This window comes from Gallinula chloropus (genome assembly GCF_964237585.1).
Source record: "Gallinula chloropus genome assembly, chromosome: 1".
Lineage (NCBI taxonomy): Eukaryota > Metazoa > Chordata > Aves > Gruiformes > Rallidae > Gallinula > Gallinula chloropus.
Genome location: NC_140085.1, coordinates 187,696,152 through 187,717,311, shown reverse-complemented (window position 1 = coordinate 187,717,311; position 21,160 = coordinate 187,696,152). Strand labels below are relative to the sequence as shown.

Below are 21,160 nucleotides of genomic sequence, written 5' to 3'. Positions count from 1 at the left end.
GCAAACAAAAGAATTTGAAGTCTTAGTCCACGAACAGGACTTGCTTCTTCCCAACAACCCACAAGACCAAATTCCTGCCAGGATGGTGACATTCTAAAGGATGAGTTTCCTGCTGTTACACGACATGGAAAATATTCCTAAGAAAAACAAGGGTGATGAATTCCATCAAAAGGGAAAGAGCTGTTTCTTGTTGGCTTCAGTAGAGTTCTCCTTTCAGGAGACATGGGTTTTACACAACCAAACACAAACATTAAGTCCAACTAGACTAATTTGCAAGACAAAGAGTTGAAAATACATCTCCTTCACTCTGCTTCTGCATGGAGGAGATGCATTTGTGTCTCCTTGAACGAGGAAGATTCTCCCAGGTTATTCACTGAGCAATCTAAAGGTCTTCTAACAGAAGGAAAGGAAGCCATCCAGAGGGATCTTGACAGGCTGGAAAGGTGGGTCTGGGTGAACCTAATGAGATTCAACACTGCCAAGTGCGAGGTGTTGCACTTGGGCTGGAAGAATCCCAGACATATTTACAGACTGGGAGAAGAGCCCCTGGAGAGCAGCTTTGCTGAGAAGGGCCTGGGGGTTCTGGGGGATGAGAAGCTCCCCATGAGCCAGCAGTGTGCTCTTGCAGCTTGGAAGGGCGATGGGATCCTGGGCTCCATCAGCAGAGGGGTGGCAGCAGGGACAGGGAGGGGATGGTCCCTCTCTGCTCTGCCCTCGGGAGGCCCCAGCTGGAGTCCTGTGTCCAGAGCTGGGGCCCCAACACAAGAAAGATGTGGGACTGTTGGAGAGGGTCCAGAGGAGCCACGGAGATGATCAGAGGGCTGGAGCACCTCCCCTAAGGAGAGAGGCTGAGGGAGCTGGGCTGGTTCAGCCTGGAGAAGAGAAGGCTGTGGGGGGACCTCATTGCAGCCTTCCCGTCCCTGAAGGGAGCAGAGAAACAGGAGGGGAATCGGCTTGTTAAAGGGCAGAGACTGGCAGGACAAGGGGGACGGGGTGAAGCTGGAGGAGGGAAGGGTGAGATGAGATATTGAGGGGAAGTTTTTTTTACAGAGAGAGTGGTGATGGGCTGGAAGGGGCTGCCCAGAGAGGGGGTGGATGCCCCGTCCCTGGAGGTGTTCAAGGCCAGGTTGGATGCCCTGGGCAACCTTGTGTAGCTCCAGGCCTGGAGGTTGGTGGCCCTGCCTGTGTCAGAGGGTTGGAGCTCTGTGACCCTTGTGGTCCCTCCCAACCCAGACCAGTCTGGGATTCTGGGATTCTGCAGTTCCAAGGTCTTGTCATTTGGTATTTAGACAGGACAAGACAGGACACAAGCTCCTGAGCCACAGGCTGCAGGAGCTGGACAGCGTGCCAGGGAAACAGTGGGTGTAAGTACAAATAGCAGGACGGTTGTGCCAGCTCAGTCCAAGAGTCCACCCAGCCCAGAGTCCTTCACCAGTCTCAGGTAGGCAGGTACCGAGAGAAGGGTATGAACAGAGCAGGAACATCTGATCCTTCCTACTAATACTACCACAACCACCAATTATTCTCTGCTGTTAATTACTCAGCCCCTGAGTTAGAAGTGCTTTCTGTGCCTCTGTAACACACCATGGGTTTGTTTAGTCTCCCCTTTGGTTTGTCTTGAACCTGCGCCAGGGCAGGCTCAGCTCAGATGGGAGATGGAAAAGTTCTTCCCTGGCAGAGTTGTGGGGCTGTGGAACAGGCTGCCCAGGGAGGGGGCTGAGTCCCCACCCCTGGGGGTGTTTAAAAAAGGGTAGATGAGGTACTTAGGGATATGGTTTAGCTTAGGATGGGAATGGTTGGACCTGATGGTCTTTAAAGGTCTTTTCCAACCTTGTGATTCTGAAAATACCGAGTACCTATAAATAGAAGCGCGTTCGGGTTGGTTGCTTCAAGAGGTGGCATTAGAGTGGCGACAGAGCTGAAGAAGAAAGAACAAACAAAATACGAATCCCTGTCAGAAAGTTGAGGGATTTTCTCTTCCATGGGACAAATCCAACGTTTGTCCCTAAATATGAGGAAGTTGAGGTGGAAGGAATCCTAATGTCACAGAATCACAAGGCTGGAAGAGACCTCTGAAGATCATCAAGTCCAGGCAGGAGGGTCAAGCTGAAGGCCTTGGCCACGGGGTTCCACTGTGGTGCCTCTTGCTCATCTATCCTCCAGGAATTTGGTTAATCTAAACTACGTCAAAGCTGCTGCAGTTTTATCAGATCAACTTTTCCAAGGAAAAGCTGCTTGGTGGGGGAGGGGGAGGGGGGGGGAATAAAAAAATAAAAAGAGAATATCCCGCCTCTTCCAGTCAGAAAAGTAAAAGAAAACAGAGAAGGAACCAGAAACCAAATGAGGTTCAACAAAAGCAAGTGTAGAGTCTTGCAGCTGGGAAGAAATAACCGTCTGAATCAGCACAGGCTGGCGGGGAGCTGCTGGAGAGGAGCTCTGCAGAGAAGGACCTGGGGGTCCTGATGGGTGACAGGGTGGCCATGAGCCAGCAGTGTGCCCAAGCAGGCCAATGGGATCCTGGGGGGCATCAAAAGGAGTGTGGCCAGCAAGTCAAAGGAGGGGATCCTCCCCCTCTGTTCTGCCCTGGTCAGGCCCCACCTGGAGTGTTGTGTCCAGTTCTGGGCTCCCTGGGATAAAAGGGACAGGGATCTCCTGGAGAGAGTCCAGAGGAGGGACATGGAGATGATGAAAGGCCTGGAGCATCTCCCCTGTGAGGAAAGGCTGAGTGAGCTGGGGCTGTTCAGCCTGGAGAGAAGCAGCCTGAGAGGGGATCTGATCAATGGTTATCAATATCTGAAGGGTGGGACACAGGGGGACATGGCCAGCCTCTTCTCAGTGTGTGTGGGGACAGGACAAGGGGCGATGGCCTCAAGTTGGAGCACAGGGAGTTCCACACCAATCTGGGGAAGAGCTTCTTCCTGGTGAGGGTGAGGGAGCCCTGGGACAGGCTGCCCAGGGGGGTGTGGAGTCTCCTTCTCTGGAGATATTGCAGCCCCGTCTGGACACTGACCTGTGTGACCTGTCCTAGGGAGCTGCTTTGGCAGGGGGGTTGGACCCGATGGGCTCTGGGGGTCCTTTCCAACCCCTAGTGTTCTGTGAGTCTGTGAAACTACCGCAAGAAAGAAGCACAACTTCTTTCACACACACAGAGGCATCACCCACCCAGGAGGAGAGAGAAGAGCCCTGTGGTCAGGAACTCAGAAGACTCAGGGAAAAAGGGGAAAATGGAGGTTCTGTCACCTGAAGAGGGGGCTGATGGGATATTGGGTAATTATCCCAAATAGATTCAAGGTAACCGCAATTCAGACCCCACATCAGAGGTTTATTGTGGGCAGAATGAGAAGTCACAGAGTGTGTTGGATGGGAAGGGACCTGTGAAGGCCACCTAGTCCCACCCCCTGCAGTGAGCAGGGACATCTTCACTAGAGAAGGTCACCCAGAGCCCCATCCAGCCTGACCTTGAATGGCTCCAGGGATGGGGCCTCCACCACCTCTCTGGGCAACCTGGGCCAGGGATCCACCACCCTCAGAGGGAAGAGCTTCTTCCTAAGGTCTCATCTAACCCTGCCCTGCTCTAGTTTAACCCATCACCCCTCATCCTATCACTCCATGCCCTGGGGAACAGTTCTTCCCCAGCTTCCTACAGGCACCTTTCAGGGACTGGAAGGGCCTTTAAGGTCCCCCCAGAGCCTTCTCTTCTCCAGGCTGACCCAGCCCAACTCTCTCAGCCTGGCTTCACAGCAGAGCTGCTCCAGCCCTTGGGTCATTTTTGTGGCCTCCTCTGGACCTGCTCTAACAGGTCCCTGTCCTTCTTGTGCTGAGGGCTCCAGAGCTGGACACAGCACTGCAGGTGAGGTCTCCCCAGAGCAGAGCAGAGCTGAGGGGCAGAATCCCCTCTCTCCATCTGCTGGCCACACTCCTTGGGATGCAGCCCAGGATGGGGTTGGCCTTCTGGGCTGCAGATGCACATTGGTGGCTCTTGTCCAGCCCTTTTCCACAGACCTGCTCTATCACATCACCCCCAGCCTATGTTGGTAGCGAGGATTATCCCAACCCGAGTGCAGGACCTTGCAGTTGTCCTTGTTGAGCTTCATGAGGTTTGCATGGGCCCACCGCTCCAGCTGGTCCATGTCCCTCTTGATGACATTGCATCCCTTTGGAAGAGCATTCTTCCTAGCAGTTCTTCTATTCCAGTATATGTTCCTTAAATTGCAAACACCTTGCCTGGGTAACACCAACAACCTCCACTTCAGCAGAATGCGCTCTCATAACCTTAACATTTTACTTCTCAGGAGAACTGAGCAGAAGAATCATAGAATCATAGGATGGTCTGGGTTGGAAGGGACCCCAAGGGTCACAGTGTTCCAACTCCCTGCCACAGGCAGGACCACCAACCTCCAGGCCTGGAGCTACACAAGGTTGCCCAGGGCCCCATCCAACCTGGCCTTGAACAACCCCAGTGATGGGGCATCCACCAACCTTCGAAGACGAAGAGGAAAGCCTTCCTAAGGATTTTAAACCAGAGCAGACCCTCTTTGTTGGACACAGGACACTCCCCCAAGGGCTGGAAATAGCCTGTGCAGGTCTCTAGGAGCAGACTGACAGGTCACTGAAGCCGTGGGAAGTTGCACTTCCCGAATCGGCCACATTACTTTTGGTTTTGTTCAGCCTTAAATAGCAACGTTCCCTTCACTGCCATCACCAGGTTTTCTTCCTACTGCTGTTTATAGCAGATATCTTCTCCTCTTAGAAGGAAGCTGGACTCCACACTCCTCCAAGGGTTTCCATCTCTGCTGCCTACACTGGCTGATGAGAAGTCCAACCCCCTCCCTGATTCCGGACTGTCCACTTGGCAACTACGGCGTTTCTTTGGCTTCTAAGATAAAGAATCGGAATCATAGGATGGTCTGGGCACCTAATGAAAACAGAGAAGGGTAATGAGAAGTAAAACCCCATGGGCTCGGTGTTGGGTCCAGTCCTGTTTAATATCTTCATTGACGGCCTTGATGAGGGAACAGCATCCACCCTCAGCAAGTACCTGATGATCTAAAGCTGGGAGGAGTGGCTGACACGCAGGACACTGCGCTGCCATCCAGAGAGACCTGGACAGGCTGGAGAGCTGGGCAGGGAGAAACCAGATGAAGTTCAACAAAAGCAAGTGGAGAGTCTTGCAGCTGGGAAGAAATAACCGTCTGAATCAGCACAGGCTGGCGGGGAGCTGCTGGAGAGGAGCTCTGCAGAGAAGGACCTGGGGGTCCTGATGGGTGACAGGGTGGCCATGAGCCAGCAGTGTGCCCAAGGAGGCCAATGGGATCCTGGGGGGCATCAAAAGGAGTGTGGCCAGCAGGTCAAAGGAGGGGATCCTCCCCCTCTGCTCTGCCCTGGTCAGGCCCCACCTGCAGTGTTGTGTCCAGTTCTGGGCTCCCTGGGATAAAAGGGACAGGGATCTCCTGGAGAGAGTCCAGAGGAGGGACAGGGAGATGATGAAAGGCCTGGAGCATCTCCCCTGTGAGGAAAGGCTGAGTGAGCTGGGGCTGTTCAGCCTGGAGAGGGGATCTGATCAATGGGTATCAATATCTGAAGGGTGGGACACAGGGGGACATGGCCAGCCTCTTCTCAGTGGCTGTGGGGACAGGACAAGGGGCGATGGCCTCAAGTTGGAGCACAGGGAGTTCCACACCAATCTGGGGAAGAGCTTCTTCCCGGTGAGGGTGAGGGAGCCCTGGGACAGGCTGCCCAGGGGGGTGTGGAGTCTCCTTCCCTGGAGATATTCCAGCCCCGTCTGGACACCGACCTGTGCGACCTGTCCTAGGGAGCTGCTTTGGCAGGGGGGTTGGACCCGATGGGCTCTGGGGGTCCCTTCCAACCCCTACGGTTCTGTGACTCTGTGACCTTCCCCTCCTTCCCCCACCCATCCCTTCTTCCTGCGCTCAACCTCACTCCCCACTTCTCTCCCTGCCCCCTCAGTGGCACCAGCGGACGGGGATGTGGGTTTGGGGTCGGTCCATCACACGCTGCCTCTGCTGCTCCTTCCTCCTCAAGGGAGGGTTCCTCACGCTCCTCCCCTGCTGCACAGTGGGGTCCTTTCCCATGGGGCTTCAGCTTTTTGTGGGTCCTCCCATGGGGTGCAGACCTTCAGGCACAAGGTGCTCCAGCCTGGTGCCCCACGGGGTCACAAGTCCCAGTTGATATGCTGGAGGGATGGGATGTCACCCAGAAGGATGGAATGTCACCCAGAGGGACAAGATGCACTTCCAGAAGGACAGGATGTCACCTAGAAGACAGGATGCCTTAAAGAGCGATGGGATGTCACCCAGAGGGACAGGTTGCACATCCAGAGGGATGAGATGCCATCAAGAGGGACCTGGACCAGGTAGAGAGGTGGGCCTATGCAAACCTCAAGTTCAATAAGGCCAGGTGCAAGGTCCTGTGCTTGACACAGGCCAATCATCACTACCAACACAGGCTGGGTCACCATCCCTGGGTGTGTTTACTAGATGGGTAGATGAGGTACTGAGATCTGTGTCAGCACAGGACAGGAACGGTTGGACTCCCTGAGCTTGAAGAGCTTTTCCAACCTTGTGATTCTGTGATGTGATAAAGCAGCCCTGTGGAAAAAGACTTGGGGTACTGGTGAGCTGGACATGAGCCACCAATGTGCATCTGCAGCCCAGAAGGCCAACCCCATCCTGGGCTGCATCCCAAGGAGTGTGGCCAGCAGATGGAGAGAGGGGATTCTGGCCCTCAGCTCTGCTCTGCTCTGGGGAGATCTCACCTGCAGTGCTGTGTCCAGCTCTGGAGCCCTCAGCACAAGAAGGACAGGGACCTGTTGGAGCAGGCCACAAAAATAGTCCAAGGGCTGGAGCACCTCTGCTGTGAAGCCAGGCTGGGAGAGTTGGGCTGGGTCAGCCTGGAGAAGAGAAGGCTCTGGGGGGACCTTAGAGCCCCTTCCAGTCCCTGAAAGGTGCCTGTAGGAAGCTGGGGAAGAACTGTTCCCAAGGGCATGGAGTGACAGGGTGAGGGGTGATGGGTTAAACTGGAAAAGGGGAGGTTTAGGCTGAGCATTAGGAAGAAGCTCTTCCCTCTGGGGGTGGTGGATCCCTGGCCCAGGTTGCCCAGAGAGGTGGTGGAGGCCCCATCCCTGGGGACACTCAGGGCCAGGCTGGATGGGGCTCTGAGCCCCTGCCCGGGGGGTCCCGGCTGCGGGGAGCGGGGGGGACACAGCGATGGCCCCGCAGGTCGCTCCCGCAGCAGACGCCGCTCCCCGGCCCCTCACGGGGGTAACCGGGGAGAGCAGCGCGGTTCCCCCTCCCGACCCCTCCCTCCTCTCCCCTCAGGGGGCGGCCGCGTCCCGCAATCCCCGAGCGCGGCCCAGACCGACCGGCTCGAACCAGCCGCGGCCGGTTCCCGCCCCGCCTCCGGCCCGGCCGCGTCACTGCCCCGCGCCGCGCAGCGGCGTCACGGGCGCGCCGGCGCGCGGGTGTTGCCATGGAGCCGGTGGGAGCCGAGGAGGAGGAGGAGGAGGAAGCGGCGGCGGACGAGTGGCTGCTGCAGTCCCTGCGCCTGTGAGCGGGCCCTGGTGCCGGGTCCCGGGTCCCGGTCCCCAGGCCCGAGTCTCGGCCCCCAGCATCGACCCCGAGCCCCGGTTCCCAATCCCGGCCCGGGCCTCAGCCCCCAGGCCCAGTTCCCAGCCCCGGCCCCTGGCATTGACCTTCAGCCCCGGTTTCCGGCCCCAGGCCTCGGTCCCCAGCCCGGGCCTCGGCCCCCAGCCCCAGTTCCCAGCCCCGGCCCCCGGCCTCGCCCGCCAGCCCCGGTTTCCGGCCCCGGGTCTCGGTCCCCAGCCCCGTTTCCCAGCCCCAGCCCCCGACATCAACCCTCAGCCCCAGTTTCCAGCCCCGGGTCTTGGTCCCCAGCCCGGGCCTCAGCCCCCAGCCCCGGTTCCCAGCCCTGGCCCCCAGCCTCACCCCCCAGCCCCGGTCCCCAGCCCAGGTCCCCAACCCCGGTTCTCTGCCCCAGTTCCCGGCCCCAGTTCCCAGACCCCGCCAGCCCACCATCTCTCTCCCCACAGGTACAGGGACCTCCACACCTTTGAGCTCCAGGCGCCCACCCGCGTTATCGAATGGGCCCGGGGGAACCGTGAGTGCGGGCTGGTGGGCTGGGCTGGGGCATGGGGAGGCTGTGCCGGGTGATGCCAAGGGGAGGGGAGGTGCTGGGGGGGACTTGAATGGCTGGGCCTGGGGGAACATGAGGTGGTCGCGGCGCCGGGTCAGGGGCCCAGAGGGGTGGCTGGGGTGTAAGCCTGAGGCCCCAGGACAGGGATGAGGAGGGGGCTGTGCTGGGGCTCAGCCTGGGCTGAGGCTCTGGGTGTCACAGTGGGTGCAGGGTGGGCAGTACTGTGGCTTGGTCTGGATCAGGGACCATGGCTTGGTCTGGGGGTGTCCCTCACCATTGGCCTTGGTTCTTCCTGCCCACCTCCAAGGTGTCTGCGTAGCTGGATATGGACAGTCCGGTGGGAACGAGATCCTGCAGCTGCTCCCGCCACCAACGCTGCAGGGGAAGGAGACCCAGGTGGGTGTTCCAGCCAGGGTGGCACCAGCTCACTCTGTTCTCCTCAGCAGGGTGTCTTCAGAGACCAGGCTGGGCTGCGCAAGCTGTGTGTCACCTGGTCTCTGTTGGTCTGAAAAGACTTGGCCGGGTCTTGAGCAGCTTTGGTTGAAAGGCAGAGCATGTTGTGTCAGTTGAGGTAGTGCAGGTTGGCACAGCAGTCATGGAACTCCCAGCTGGGGCTTGGAGGGACCTCTGGAGATCATCCATCCATCCATCCATCCATCCATCCATCCATCCATCCATCCATCCATCCCTCCCTCCCTCCCCTGCCAGAGCAGGGTCACCATGAGCAGGGCACACATGATCCCGTCCAGGACCCCGGGGTTGGGATCTCCTGGAGAAGGAGACTCCCCATCCTCTCTGGGCAGCCTGGCCCAGGGCTCAAGGCACCTGCAGAGGGAAGAAGTTGTTCCTCCTGTTGGGATGGACTTTCCCCTGCTCCAGTTTGTGCCCATCACCCCTTGTCCTGTCACTGGGCACCCTGAGAAGAGTCTGGCCCTGTCCCTGGATACCCCCTTCAGATAGGGGTCAGTGTTGATGGGATCCCCTCACAGTCTTCTCTTCCCCAGCTCTCGCAGCCTTACCTCCCACCAGAGATGCTCCAGCCCCTCCTCATCCTCATACCCTCCCCAGACTCTCTCCAGCAGCTCCCAGTCTGTCCTGAACTGGGAGCCCAGCACTGGACACCCAAGTCCAGCTGTGGCTCAGCAGGGCTGAGCAGAGGGGAGGAGAACAGAACCTCCCTGGAGCTGCCGGCCACTCTCTGCTCAAGGCCCCCAGGTCCCGTCGGCCCCTTGGCCATGAGAGGACACGGTGCTGGCTCAGTCCCACAACCCTGCTGCTCCGTGGGCACCTTGTGCCATGAAAGCCTCATCTCCAGATGTGTGAAGGAAAGAGTTTCATGGGGACACCAAAGCCAAACAAAGAAGGGACTTGCCCAGATGCCCAAACCTGGGGCACCGCGCTGCTGACAGCAGGATGGCCCTTGGGTGGGTGAGCTCTGTGCTATAGAAGGTGCCATTTCATCGCTCAGGAAGCAGAGAGTTCCTGAGCCAGACGTGCCCAGGGTGGTAACAAACCTGCTCAGAGTTCTTGGCAAGAGCTTTCTCCATATGATTGGTTCCTCTAATTATTTTGGGGTCTTTCAGGCTTGTATCTCCTGGTGAAATAGGTATTACTGGATAAGGAAAGAGCTTTGCCAAGGGAGAACGTGTGGCTGGGCACACAAAGCTCTGCACTGTTCCATGTCAGGAGATGACTTTGCTTCTCATTCCCAGGGCCTGTGTCCAGAGAGAGATTTCAAGGTGGAGTGTGGTGGGTTTTCAGACCGTCCAGTGTACAGCCTGAAACACGTGCCAGACACCAGGTATGGCCATGAGATCCTTCCAGGTCGTGTTGGAGATGGAGAGGGAGCTTGTCTACTGAGAGGGGAGCTCCTTTTCCATGCCTGCTTCCCAGCTGAACTGATCAGTCCTGAGGGCTCTGAGAACAGAGTGAGTCTGGAGGTGCTCAGCTGGCAGAGTAGGGTCACAGCTCTGCAAGTCCCCACACACAGGTTCAGAAGGGCTTTTCCCTGCTGTGGATTGTAAACCAAGCAAACATCTCACCAGACTGGAAAAGACCTTCAGGACTGGCTGGAGAGCTGTCAGGCAGAGAAGGGCCTGGGGGTGTTGGGGGACTGACCATGAGCCAGCAGTGTGCCCAGGTGGCCAGGAAGGCCAATGGCATCCTGGCTTGTGTCAGACACAGTGTGGCCAGTAGGTCTGGGGAGGGGATTGTGCCCCTGGACTGGGCACTGGGGAGGCTGCACCTCGAGTGCTGGGTCCAGTTCTGGGCTCCTCACCATAAGAAGGACACGGAGGTCCTGGAGTGAGTCCAGAGAAGGGCAACCAGGCTGGGGAAGGGGCTGGAGGGCAAATCCTCTGAGGAGCGGCTGAGGGAGCTGGGGGTGTTGAGCCTGGAGAAGAGGAGGCTGAGGGGAGACCTTCTCAGCACCTCCACTGACCTGCCAGGAGGGTGCAGAGAGGTGGGCAATGGTCTCTTCAGCCAGGGGACAGGAGATGGGACAAGGGGAAATGGGCTCAAGCTGCACCAGGGCAGGGTCAGCTCAGATGGGAGGGAAAAGTTCTTCCCTGGCAGAGTTGTGGGGCTGTGGAACAGGCTGCCCAGGGAGGGGGCTGAGTCCCCACCCCTGGGGGTGTTTAACAGAGGGGAGATGAGGTGCCTCCTCTGCTCCAAGCAGAGTTGAAAGCTGCTGAGCACAGGAGGAGCAGCCGACCAGCTTAGCCCAGGCTGGCATAAAGAAAGTCTGTTCTCTCCTCCTGAAGAGTTTTGTGGGATGGGGGGGGGGTTTGTCTCCTCAGTTTGCTGGTGACAAGTGGCCCACCAGACAGCTCCCTCCAAGTCTGGCAGGTGTCAGCAGAGGACTCTGGTAAGGGAACGTGTTTCTGAGCTCAAGTGCTTTCTCAATACACTCTTTGTGTCCAGCATCTCCTGCTTTCCTCTTCTTCCTGGGTGTAAAACAAGGGGAGGAGCACTAGTCCCATTCAGTGAGGTCCTGAGTGACCACCCTGGTGTGGCAAGGGGCTGGAGAAGGGCACTAGAGGCAAGTGTCTGCACCAGTTTTGGTGGCTTGGAAGGATGTGGACTTGACAGCACGAACCTCCTAAGGGAATCAGTTGGTTTAAGACCCATCATGACGACATTCCACTTCCTTGTGAGCTCTTGGCCATATAAACAGGACCCCTAACCGTGTCGTTGTCACCATGTTCCCCAAATACCCACAAGGGAGAGAAGTAAGAGCTCCAAACATCACATTTCAAGCTCTACCAGGAACCACCTCAGTTCTTCAGGGCTGTGTCTTGCCAGCTGGTAGAAGAAGGATTTCCGTTGCGTTGTCTCCTCTTGTGAAAGGCTTTGAAACCACCAGAGAGGAAGTTCAGGATGTTATTACAACTTCTCTCATTCTTCTCTCTGACAAACCCACACCCCAATTCACAGCTTCCCCTGGGTTTAACTGGTCTACTGGCCATCCTCACTGCATGTTTTGGAACGAGTGGGTTTATTCTAGAGAGTGGGTTGGTCATAATTGGGTTTCTTCTGGGTTTAGTAGGTCACTTTTAGCTTTATGAGGCTGTGAGGCAGCTTAATCTTGTGGTTTACTTGGCTCCTGATGTGTTTTACAACTGGTTAACAACAGTTCTGGACCCCTCACCATAAGAAGGACATGGAGGTCCTGGAGCGAGTCCAGAGAAGGGCAACCAGGCTGGGGAAGGGGCTGGAGGGCAGATCCTCTGAGGAGCAGCTGAGGGAGCTGGGGGTGTTGAGCCTGGAGAAGAGGAGGCTGAGGGGAGACCTTCTCAGCGCCTCCACTGCCCTGCCAGGAGGGTGCAGAGAGGTGGGTGATGGTCTCTTCAGCCAGGGGACAGGAGATGGGACAAGGGGAAATGGGCTCAAGCTGCACCAGGGCAGGGTCAGCTCAGATGGGAGGGAAAAGTTCTTCCCTGGCAGAGTTGTGGGGCTGTGGAACAGGCTGCCCAGGGAGGGGGCTGAGTCCCCTCAGGGGTACTGAGAGATCTGGGTCAGCATAGAACAGGAATGCTTGGACTTGATGATCTTAAAGGTCTTCTCCAACCTTGTGACTCTGCCTCCATCTCTTTCCAACAGATGTTATTAAATCTTTGGGTGCCATACCTCCCAAAGATGGCACTGGACACCCTTGGGCTAAGATTGCAACCTTTTCAGCCAGAGCCCCGTGGGTCCTTCATGGCTCAAGACTCAACAACATCCAAATTACAGAGGTGGAATCAAGGAAAAACATCTTCATGGCAGGTATTCAGTGTGAGACCTGCTTCTGGGGAGGCTGGGGTTTGGGTGCTCAAGCACTGAGAGTTTCACTGGGTGGGTACTTCCAGACATGTGGCAAAGGGTGTAAAGGGATTTGTAGGCAAATGTTGTATTAAGGGGAGAGGTTACAATGCTCTGGTCCATCTCAGGCTGCCCAGAGAGGAGGTGGGTGCCCCATCCCTGGGGGTGTTCAAGGCCGGGTTGGATGGGGCCCTGTGCAACCTTGTGTAGCTCCAGGCCTGGAGGTTGGTGGCCCTGCTTGTGGCAGGGGATTGGAGCTCTGTGATCCTTGGGGTCCCTTCCAACCCAGACCAGTCTGGGATTCTATGATTTTCAGGTTCTTACTGCTCCTACAACAGCCATTTCTCAGGTTCCTTCTGCCCCACAAGAGCTCTATGGGTTGTTGGGATGACAGAGGGCTGCTGGGTTTGGTGTCCAAAATGATGGAGGTGTTGGCCCCAAAGATGCATCACTTGGGGTTGTTGAAATCAACATCGACTCCTGAGCAAGGTCACTGTTCCTCTGTGATCCATCCATGCAGGTGGGAGGAGGGATGATGCCACCTCCATAAACCAGCCCTGCCTGGTTCATATCAGTTTGGGACAGTTTGGGACAGTTTGGGGTGAGCTGCTGGGAAGCAGCACTGTGGGAAAAGCCCTGGGAGTGCTGGGGGACACCGGGCTGACCATGGCCAGTGATGTGTCCTGGGGACAAGAAAGCCAACGGGGTCCTGGGGGTGTCAGGAGAAGTGTGGGCAGCAGGTCAGGGAGGTTCTCCTGCCCCTCTGCTCTGCCCTGCCCTGGGGAGGCCTCATCAGGAGCAGTGTGTGTGGGGCTGGGCTCCCCGGGGCAGGAAGGACAGGGAGCTCCTGGGGAGGGGACAGCAAAGGGCTGTGGAGGTGCTGAGGGCACCAGAACATCTCTCTGACCCAGAGAGGCTGAGGGACTCAGGGCTGTTTGGCCTGGAGAAGAGAAGAGTGAGGGGGATCTTCTCAGTGCTGAGAAACCCTTGAGGGGTGGGCTCAGGAGGAGGGGTCAGTCTGTGTTCAGGGGTGCCCAGAGACAGGACAAGGGGCTATGGGCACAAACTGGAGCAGAGGAAGTTCCCCCTGACCCTGAGGAGGAACTTCTTTGCTGGGAGAGTGGCAGAGCCCTGGGCCAGGCTGCCCAGAGAGCCTGGGGAGTCTCCCTCCATCTCTGGAGCCATCCCAACCTTGTGATCCTGGGCGCTGTCCTGTGCAGCCTGCTGGAGGGGACCCTGCTCTGGCAGGGGTGGGACTGGGGGATCTCCAGAGGTCCCGGCCAACCCCACCATCCTGGGGAGTCTGTGATTAGCTCAAGATGGTGAATCCCACTCTGGTTTCTTGAGAGCACCTGCAGTAAGATCAGGTCTCCACACACCTCATCCCCTCAGGAGTACACTGAATGTGTCCTGTGACTGTGTCCCAGCGTGCTGAGGATGAGGAGGGAAGGGCAGGTCTGTCTGTGGCTTCAGGGCTCTGCCACCTTCCTGTGTCACCCCCTGTGGCTCCCATAGCCGAGGGGGCATCTGCTCCGAGACCCCAGGGCCGTGTCCTCATCCCCACAGGGGTTGAACCGAGCGCAGTGTTAGTCCTGAGCTGGGACAAGGCTGGAGATCTCCTTCCTCAGGTGAGATCACAGCAGAGCAACCACACCAACGTTCTTGATGGCATCTGAGAGCCACCTCTCTTTGTTCCAGCCTCTGGAACCAGCGAGGAGCTGAGCAACTTGACGTTCCTGGACAGCAACACGCTGCTCCTCTGCTGCACCCGGGGCCAGCTGTGCCTGGCTGATACTCGGAGCCCACAGAGCCCCTTGGAAGCCGTGACCATCCCCTCCCCAGCGTGTGGTGAGCAGTGGTGCATGGGAGTCAGAGGAGGCTCTGACTGGAGCTCCCAGCCCGTAGCGCTCCTCTCCAGCGGTGGGCACCTCACCCTGATGGATATCAGGAGAACTTCAGGGTCCTTGGCCTCAGTGAAGTGTGGAGTTCCTTCTCCCATCCCAGGAGCAGAGTTCCTGTGCATCTCCTGGGCTCCTGCTCTGAAAGGCTGCCTTGCTGTTTCAGGTAGGTGCTTTGGGCACAGATCTCCTTGTGTTGATCTGTGTTTCTAACAAGGTGTGGTTCACCCCACCTTAATTTAAACACCCCAGTTAGGGAGTGGCTGTTCAGAGCTTCTCCTGGAGCCAGAGGTATGGTGAGCTCATCATCCTCCACCACCCCCTCTCTCCAGTAACCAGAAGGGGCCTGGGGAGGGTTCAGGGGGACTCAACCCCTCCTTTCCTCCTTGGAGAACCCAGGAGCTCTTAGCAAACACTAAGACCCCAAGTCCTTAGCAAACACTGCCCTGAGTGTCATAGAATCATCCAATGTGTATGGTTGGAAGGGACCTCTGAAGGCATCTAGCCCCACCCTGCAGTGAGCAGGGACATCTTCACTAGAGCAGGTCTCTCAGAGCCCCAGCAAGCCTGACCCTGAATGTCTCCAGGGATGAGGCCTCCACCACCTCTCTGGGCAGCCTGGGCCAGGGATCCACCACCCCCAGAGGGAAGAGCTTCTTCCTAAGGTCTCATCTGACCCTGCCCTGCTCTAGCTTAACCCATCACCCCTCATCCCATCACTCCCTGCCCTTCAAACAGTTCTTCCCCAGCTTCCTACAGGCACCTTTCAGGGACTGGAAGGGGCTCTAAGGTCCCCCCAGAGCCTTCTCTTCTCCAGGCTGACCCAGCCCAACTCTCCCAGCCTGGCTTCACAGCAGAAGTGTTCCAGCACTTGGATCATTATTGTGGCCTCAACTAGACCTGCTCCAACAGGTCCCTGTCCTTCTTGTGCTGAGCGCTCCAGAGCTGGACACAGCCCCTCTGCTCTGCCCTGGTGAGACCCCACCTGGAATATTGGGTCCAGTTCTGGGCCCCTCAGCTTAAGAAGGACACAAAACTCCTTGGAAGAGCCCAGTGCAGGGACACCAAGGTGATGGAGGGAGTGGAACCCCTTCCTGATGAGGAGAGGCTGAGGGAGCTGGGGCTCTTGAGCCTGGAGAAGACTGAGGGGTGACCTCATCAATGTCTGTAAATATGTAAAGGGTGAGAGTCAGGAGGCTGGAGACAGGTTCTTCTCAGGGATGGCAGCGACAGGACAAGGGGCAGCGGGTGCAGCTGGAGCAGAGGAAGTTCCATGGGAATGTCAAGAGGAACTTTGTCCCTGTGAGGGTGACAGAGCCCTGGGCCAGGCTGCCCAGAGAGGCTGGGGAGTCTCCTTCTCTGGAGACATTCAAACCCAGTGATCCTGGACGCGTTCCTGTGGGATTTAGTCTGGCTGGGGATTCTGCTCTGGCTGGGGGTTGGACTAGATGATCTCCAGAGGTCCCTTCCCACCCCTGATGCTCTGTGAGTCTGTGAGCAGGACCAGCACAGCACCATTAATTTCTGCCTCTCCAATTCCCTCTTGTTCAAGGTTTTGATGGCACCGTTCAGGTGTATGACACACAGAGCTGGGACACCTCCAGCAGAGAAGCAGAACCCATCTTCCTTCACAGAGGCCACGCTTTTGGAGGACCAAGCAGCAGTGGAACCCATCCCCTGGTCACAGTTCACACGTGGCACCCACAGAAACCAAGAACTTTGCTGTCAGCAGCAAGTGATGGTTCCCTGCACGTTTGGGACTGGGTTCACCCTGGTGGGGACCATGGGTAGATCCTGCTTGTGGTTTGGTTTGTGGCCCTTGGCGTGTGGATCCTGTTTTGGACACTCCCAGTGAGCAGTAAAGAGCTCTGTCTGAACAAATTGGGAGGGGGGTGTGACTTGTTGTCCTGCATCCTGGCCACGTGGTAGCTCGTCCCTCTTGCTTGTGTGCTGTAGCAGAGGACATCCTGCCACTGTTTTGTCACCTGCCCTGTGCTTTACAGGAGAAACCAGACCAAAACCCATCCCCCACATGAGTGAGGGCTGAGGAACTGGGCTACTCCGGGGCGTGTGGGGTACACGAGGTGCTTAGAGATGGGCTTTAGTGTAGGACAAGAATGGTTGGATGATCTTAAAGGTCTTTTCCAACCTGGTGATCCTGTGTTTTAACTCCTTGTTTTCCAGCCCTGGAGCAGCAGGGTGAAGCCTGCACACCCCACAGAGCGTTGGTATTTCATAACCTCTGTCTGTCTGTCTGTCTGTCACACCGCTCAGGAAGCGGCAGTAGAAAAGCAGCCAACAACAGGAACAACCTTTCAAGCCCCAGCCCAGCTCCCAGCTCTACCCTCCCCCTGTGGAATGGGAGAACAGCTGCTCCAGGAGAAGGTCCCAGTATCTCTTGGCTCTTTTCCCATCGATGGGAAGTTTACACTTGATCCAGTTCATGGGAGTTGCTGGGCCTGAGGAGCCCGGAGGAGCTCTTGACACCGCCTACGCCCATCCCAAAGTGCTCATTTGGCTGGGGGAAAACAGTGTCCTCTCCTTATCCCCAGTGTGTTTTCATCAGGAAGCTGAGGAGAGGAAGAGGAGAGAGACCTCTGGCAGGGAAGGGATGTGAGCAGTGGGGGTGCTCCCCTCCAAAATGGGGGACCCCCAGCTTGTTCTGGCACCAGGCACCGCTTGTGCTGGAGCAGGCGGCCTGGATCTCACAGTGTGAAGATGTTCCACCCCTACAACCCAAAAGAGATCTCCTCATCCCCACCCCACTGCTCCCACCCTCAGCTGTGTGTTTCCTCCCTCCTAAATTAATTTATTCCTTCATTAACAGGCAAATGAGCCTCCAGCAGCATCCCCCTCCCCACTGTTCCTTCCGCGGTGGCTTCTGCTGCTTCCCCTTTTTTGGGGGGGGTGGTGGCTGCGGCGCTGGGGTTGAGTCGAGGTGAAGGATGGGGCTTGGGGAGGCTGGTGTTGGAAGCCCCTTTTGGCACCCAAAATCACCCCCACCTCTGTTGTGGTGTGTGAACTGTGGGGTGGGGACCCATGTCCTGCCTGAGGGATGCTGTGTCACCCCTCTGTCACCCACAGCAGTTGTCCTACAAGCAAAGAAGATTTAAAACAGCCTGTGAGGGATCTCCCTGCCCTCCTCCCAGTAAAACCAGTTCAGCGGTGCCAGCTGGGAGCAGGGTGGGGGAAGTGAGAGGTGGCTCCTGGCTTTCCAGTCTTGATGCCTGCTATGGATCCTGATCCTTCCCACTGTGGGAGAGCTCAGGACACCCTTCAGAGAATCCCAGAATCCCAGGCTGGTCAGAGAAGGGACCCCAAAGGTCACAGAGTTCCAACCCCCTGCCACAGGCAGGGCCACCAACCTCCAGGCCTGGAGCTACACAAGGTTGCCCAGGGCCCCATCCAACCTGGCCTTGAACACCCGCAGGGATGGGGCACCCACCCCCTCTCTGGGCAGCCCCTTCCAGCCCATCACCACTCTCTCTGGAAAGAACTTCCCCACAATATCTCATCTCACCCTTCCCTCCTCCAGCTTCACTCCATCCCCCTTGTCCTGCCAGTCTCTGCCCTTTAACAAGCTGATTCCCCTCCTGTTTCTCTGCTCCCTTCAGGGACTGGAAGGCTGCAATGAGGTCCCCCCACAGCCTTCTCTTCTCCAGGCTGAACCAGCCCAGCTCCCTCAGCCTCTCTTCCTAGGGGAGCTGCTCCAGCCCTCTGATCATCTCCATGGCTCCTCTGACCCCTCTCCAACAGTCCCCCATCTTTCTTGTGTTGGGGCCCCAGCTCTGGACACAGGACTCCAGCTGGGGCCTCCCAAGGGCCCAAGTCCAACACCTGACACTTGGCAGTGTTGAGCCTCATTAGGGTCACCCAGACCCACCTTTCCAGCCTGTCAGGATCCCTCTGGACCCAGATGATGGGAGGAGGTGGCTTTCTTCTGGCCAGGTTTGGGACTGGGTGCAGTGATGCTGGTGGGTTCACAGACATTGAGGGTCCCCCCCTTGGGAGTAGGAAATTTGGGTAAACTGAGGCACGCAGCTCCTCGGGGCCATCAGATGGAAACACTCCCACCAGGGTGAGGGGGCTGGCTGTGGAGGAGGTGAGCTCTGAGGATGAAGAGGTGACCTCTTCATTCTTCCCAGCAACCAGGCATCATCTTCCTCACAGGGATGTGGTGAAGGAGGAGAGCAGCAGAGCTGAGCCTGACCCCATCCTACGTCACGATGATGCAGGGAGCGTGGAGCAGACAGGGAACCCAGCTTGCTCAGCTTCTGAGAGGACCAGGCCTTGAGCAATAGCACAGTTTGTACTTCTCTAAACTTCCCCTTTGCCTTTTTCTTGCTGTTCCTTCCCCAAATAACTCCAGCCGCCTCGTCCGGCTCGAACCAGATCCCAAAGGGCACCAGAGGTGTCCAAAATATCAAGTACTTGCAGCTGCTGTGGAAAGGGAAGGGGATCTCCCTTCAAACAGCTTACACTGGGTGGTGAGGGTGTTTCTCCAGCTCTGGGACTCCTGGAAACCTTGGAACCACTTTGGGAAAGGTTGGGATGGCTCCAGCCCCTCCGAGACCCACCCATCCTGAGATGGGTTCACTCGAGGGCAACCCCACAGCACCAGTGGGGAAAGAGGAAGCTTGCAGCTGCACTGGATGTGGATGTATCCAACCTCAGCTCACCATGGGCCCATGGAAAGGTCCTCCAGGAGCTCAGCCATCACTGGGACAAGCTGCCCATGGAGTTTTCCTCTCAGGTTTGACCCCAGGATAAGGCATCGGCGCTGGGGAGAGCGAGTGAGCTGGACACGTGAGGCTGGAGGGACATTTCCTGGCTGGGAGCGGATCCAGAATGGTCCTGTGGTTTCTGGCTCCCTTGGAGATGAGCCACAGCCCTTCCCTGAGGGGTTCTCCCCCAGTTCAAGCCTAGAAATGGGGGGGGCTTTGATTCATCTTTCCCCCCCATCCTGGCTCCTCCTGCTCCCTGGGGAGGGGGACACAAGGAGTTCCCCGTGGCATCGGCTCCCCTGCACGCAGAGACAGAGTGGAGCTGGCGTCATGCTGCTCGGGACATCTCCACCCTCCTCCCCACCCCATCCCTCCTGTGACACCCACCAGCGCAGCGCTGGGCTTGGCCCTGGGTTGGAATTGCAGGCAGGGACATGCTGGCAGGGCTGTGTCCTGCTAAAGCTGCTGGGGTGTATTTCAGAGAATCAGGGAAGGGTTTGGGTGGGAAGGGACCTCAGACCCCCCCCCCAGTGCTCCCCCTTCCATGGCCAGGGACACCCCCCCACCAGCCCAGGGTGCCCAAAGCCCCATTCAACCCAATCTTCAACCCTGCCAGGGAGCCAGGGGCAGCCCCAGCTTCTCTGGGCACCGTGTGGCAGGGCCTCCCCTCTCCCCAGGACAGATTTCTGCCTCCCAGTCCCCTCTCCATCCCCCTCCTGCAGCTCAAGGCCGTTCCCCTGGGCCTGGCCCTCCCTGGCCTGGGCACCAGCCCCTCTCCAGCTCCCCTGGAGCCCCTTGAGGGACAGGAAGGGGCTGGGAGCTCTCCCCAGAAGCCGCCTTCTCTTCTCCAGGCTGAGCCAGCCCAGCTCTCCCAGCCTGGCTCCAGAGCAGAGGGGCTCCAGCCCTCCCATCATCTCCTGGGGACTGGCTCCCACAGCTCCATGTCCTCCTTGTCCTGGGGACCCTCGAGCTGGAGGCAGCGCTGCCGGGGGGTCTGTGTCCCAGAGTGGAGCAGAGGGGCAGAATCCCCCTGTCCCAGCCCTGCCGGTCCCATTGCTGGGGATGCAACATCCATGTGTCTCTGCAGCCAGGGGAAGGAGATGAACAGGACTCCCCCACGGTGGCCATGTCCATCCACACCAGTCTTAGGGGAGATTTAAGTTGGGTTTTAGGAAGCAGCTCTTCCCTCTGGGGGTGGTGGATCCCTGGCCCAGGTTGCCCAGAGAGGTGGTGGAGGCCCCATCCCTGGAGACATTCAGGGTCAGGCTTGCTGGGGCTCTGAGAGACCTGCTCTAGTGAAGATGTCCCTGCTCACTGCAGGGGGTAGGACTGGGTGGGCTTTAAAGGTCCCTTCCCAGCTCAGGCAGCCCATGGTGCCGTGGGTCAGTGTGGTGGCTCCATGCCCTGGCTCTGTGCTGGCGGGCAGCCCGAGCAGGCTGGCCTGAACCCACATTACTCATTCCTCACCCAAACAAAAAAGATCTCAGATCTTTGCCCTGAAGCCACCACGCTGGCACCCAGGGGACCTCATTGCAGCCTTCCCGTCCCTGAAGGGAGCAGAGAAACAGGAGGGGAATCGGCTTGTTAAAGGGCAGAGAGTGGCAGGACAAGGGGGATGGAGTGAAGCTGGAGGAGGGAAGGGTGAGATGAGATATTGGGGGGAAGTTCTTTCCAGAGAGAGTGGTGTGGTGCTGGAAGGGGCTGCCCAGAGAGGGGGTGGGTGCCCCATCCCTGCGGGTGTTCAAGGCCAGGTTGGATGGGGCCCTGGGCAACCTTGTGTAGCTCCAGGCCTGGAGGTTGGTGTCCCTGCCTGTGGCAGGGAGTTGGAACTCTGTGATCCTTGGGGTCCCTTCCAACCCAGACCAGTCTGGGATCCTGTGATTCTGTGTGTGGTTTCATGGTGCCTGGGCAGGCGACTCGCCCCCTTTGCCCCCCGCCCACGTAGCCCGTAGCCCGGTGCAGGCCCCACATGCCTGGTGAGGCCCGTGCCCAGGCCTGGCGCCAAGCTGGCAGCTACCCGCGGGGTCAGTGAACTCAGGAGGCCGGGACATGCCGGGGCAGGGA

At 57.9% G+C, this 21,160-nt stretch overlaps 1 protein-coding gene across 2 annotated transcripts; it reads left to right on the top strand.

The window, feature by feature from the left end:
* Positions 1-7,473: 7,473 nt before the first annotated feature.
* WDR73 (WD repeat domain 73) lies at positions 7,474-16,244 on the top strand. 2 transcript variants are annotated; one of them, XM_084279505.1, is made up of 8 exons: positions 7,474-7,565; positions 8,069-8,136; positions 8,480-8,568; positions 9,885-9,973; positions 10,971-11,038; positions 12,274-12,438; positions 14,173-14,538; positions 15,925-16,244. In XM_084279505.1, the coding sequence occupies exons 1-8, from the start codon at positions 7,489-7,491 to the stop codon at positions 16,161-16,163; spliced, it is 1,161 nt and encodes a 386-aa protein (XP_084135631.1). In that variant the 5' UTR covers positions 7,474-7,488; the 3' UTR covers positions 16,164-16,244. The 2 variants fall into 2 exon arrangements, with proteins under 2 accessions (XP_084135631.1, XP_084135630.1); XM_084279504.1 differs by having other exon boundaries at positions 12,274-12,447.
* Positions 16,245-21,160: the final 4,916 nt, after the last annotated feature.

Coding starts and splice junctions, on each gene's coding strand:
- WDR73 (XM_084279504.1), top strand. CDS start 7,489: ATGGAGCCGGTGGGAGCCGAGGAGGAGGAGGAGGAGGAAGCGGCGGCG. Junction 7,566..8,068: donor CTGCTGCAGTCCCTGCGCCT/GTGAGCGGGCCC, acceptor CTCTCCCCACAG/GTACAGGGACCTCCACACCT. Junction 12,448..14,172: donor CTTCATGGCAGGTATTCAGT/GTGAGACCTGCT, acceptor TCTTTGTTCCAG/CCTCTGGAACCAGCGAGGAG.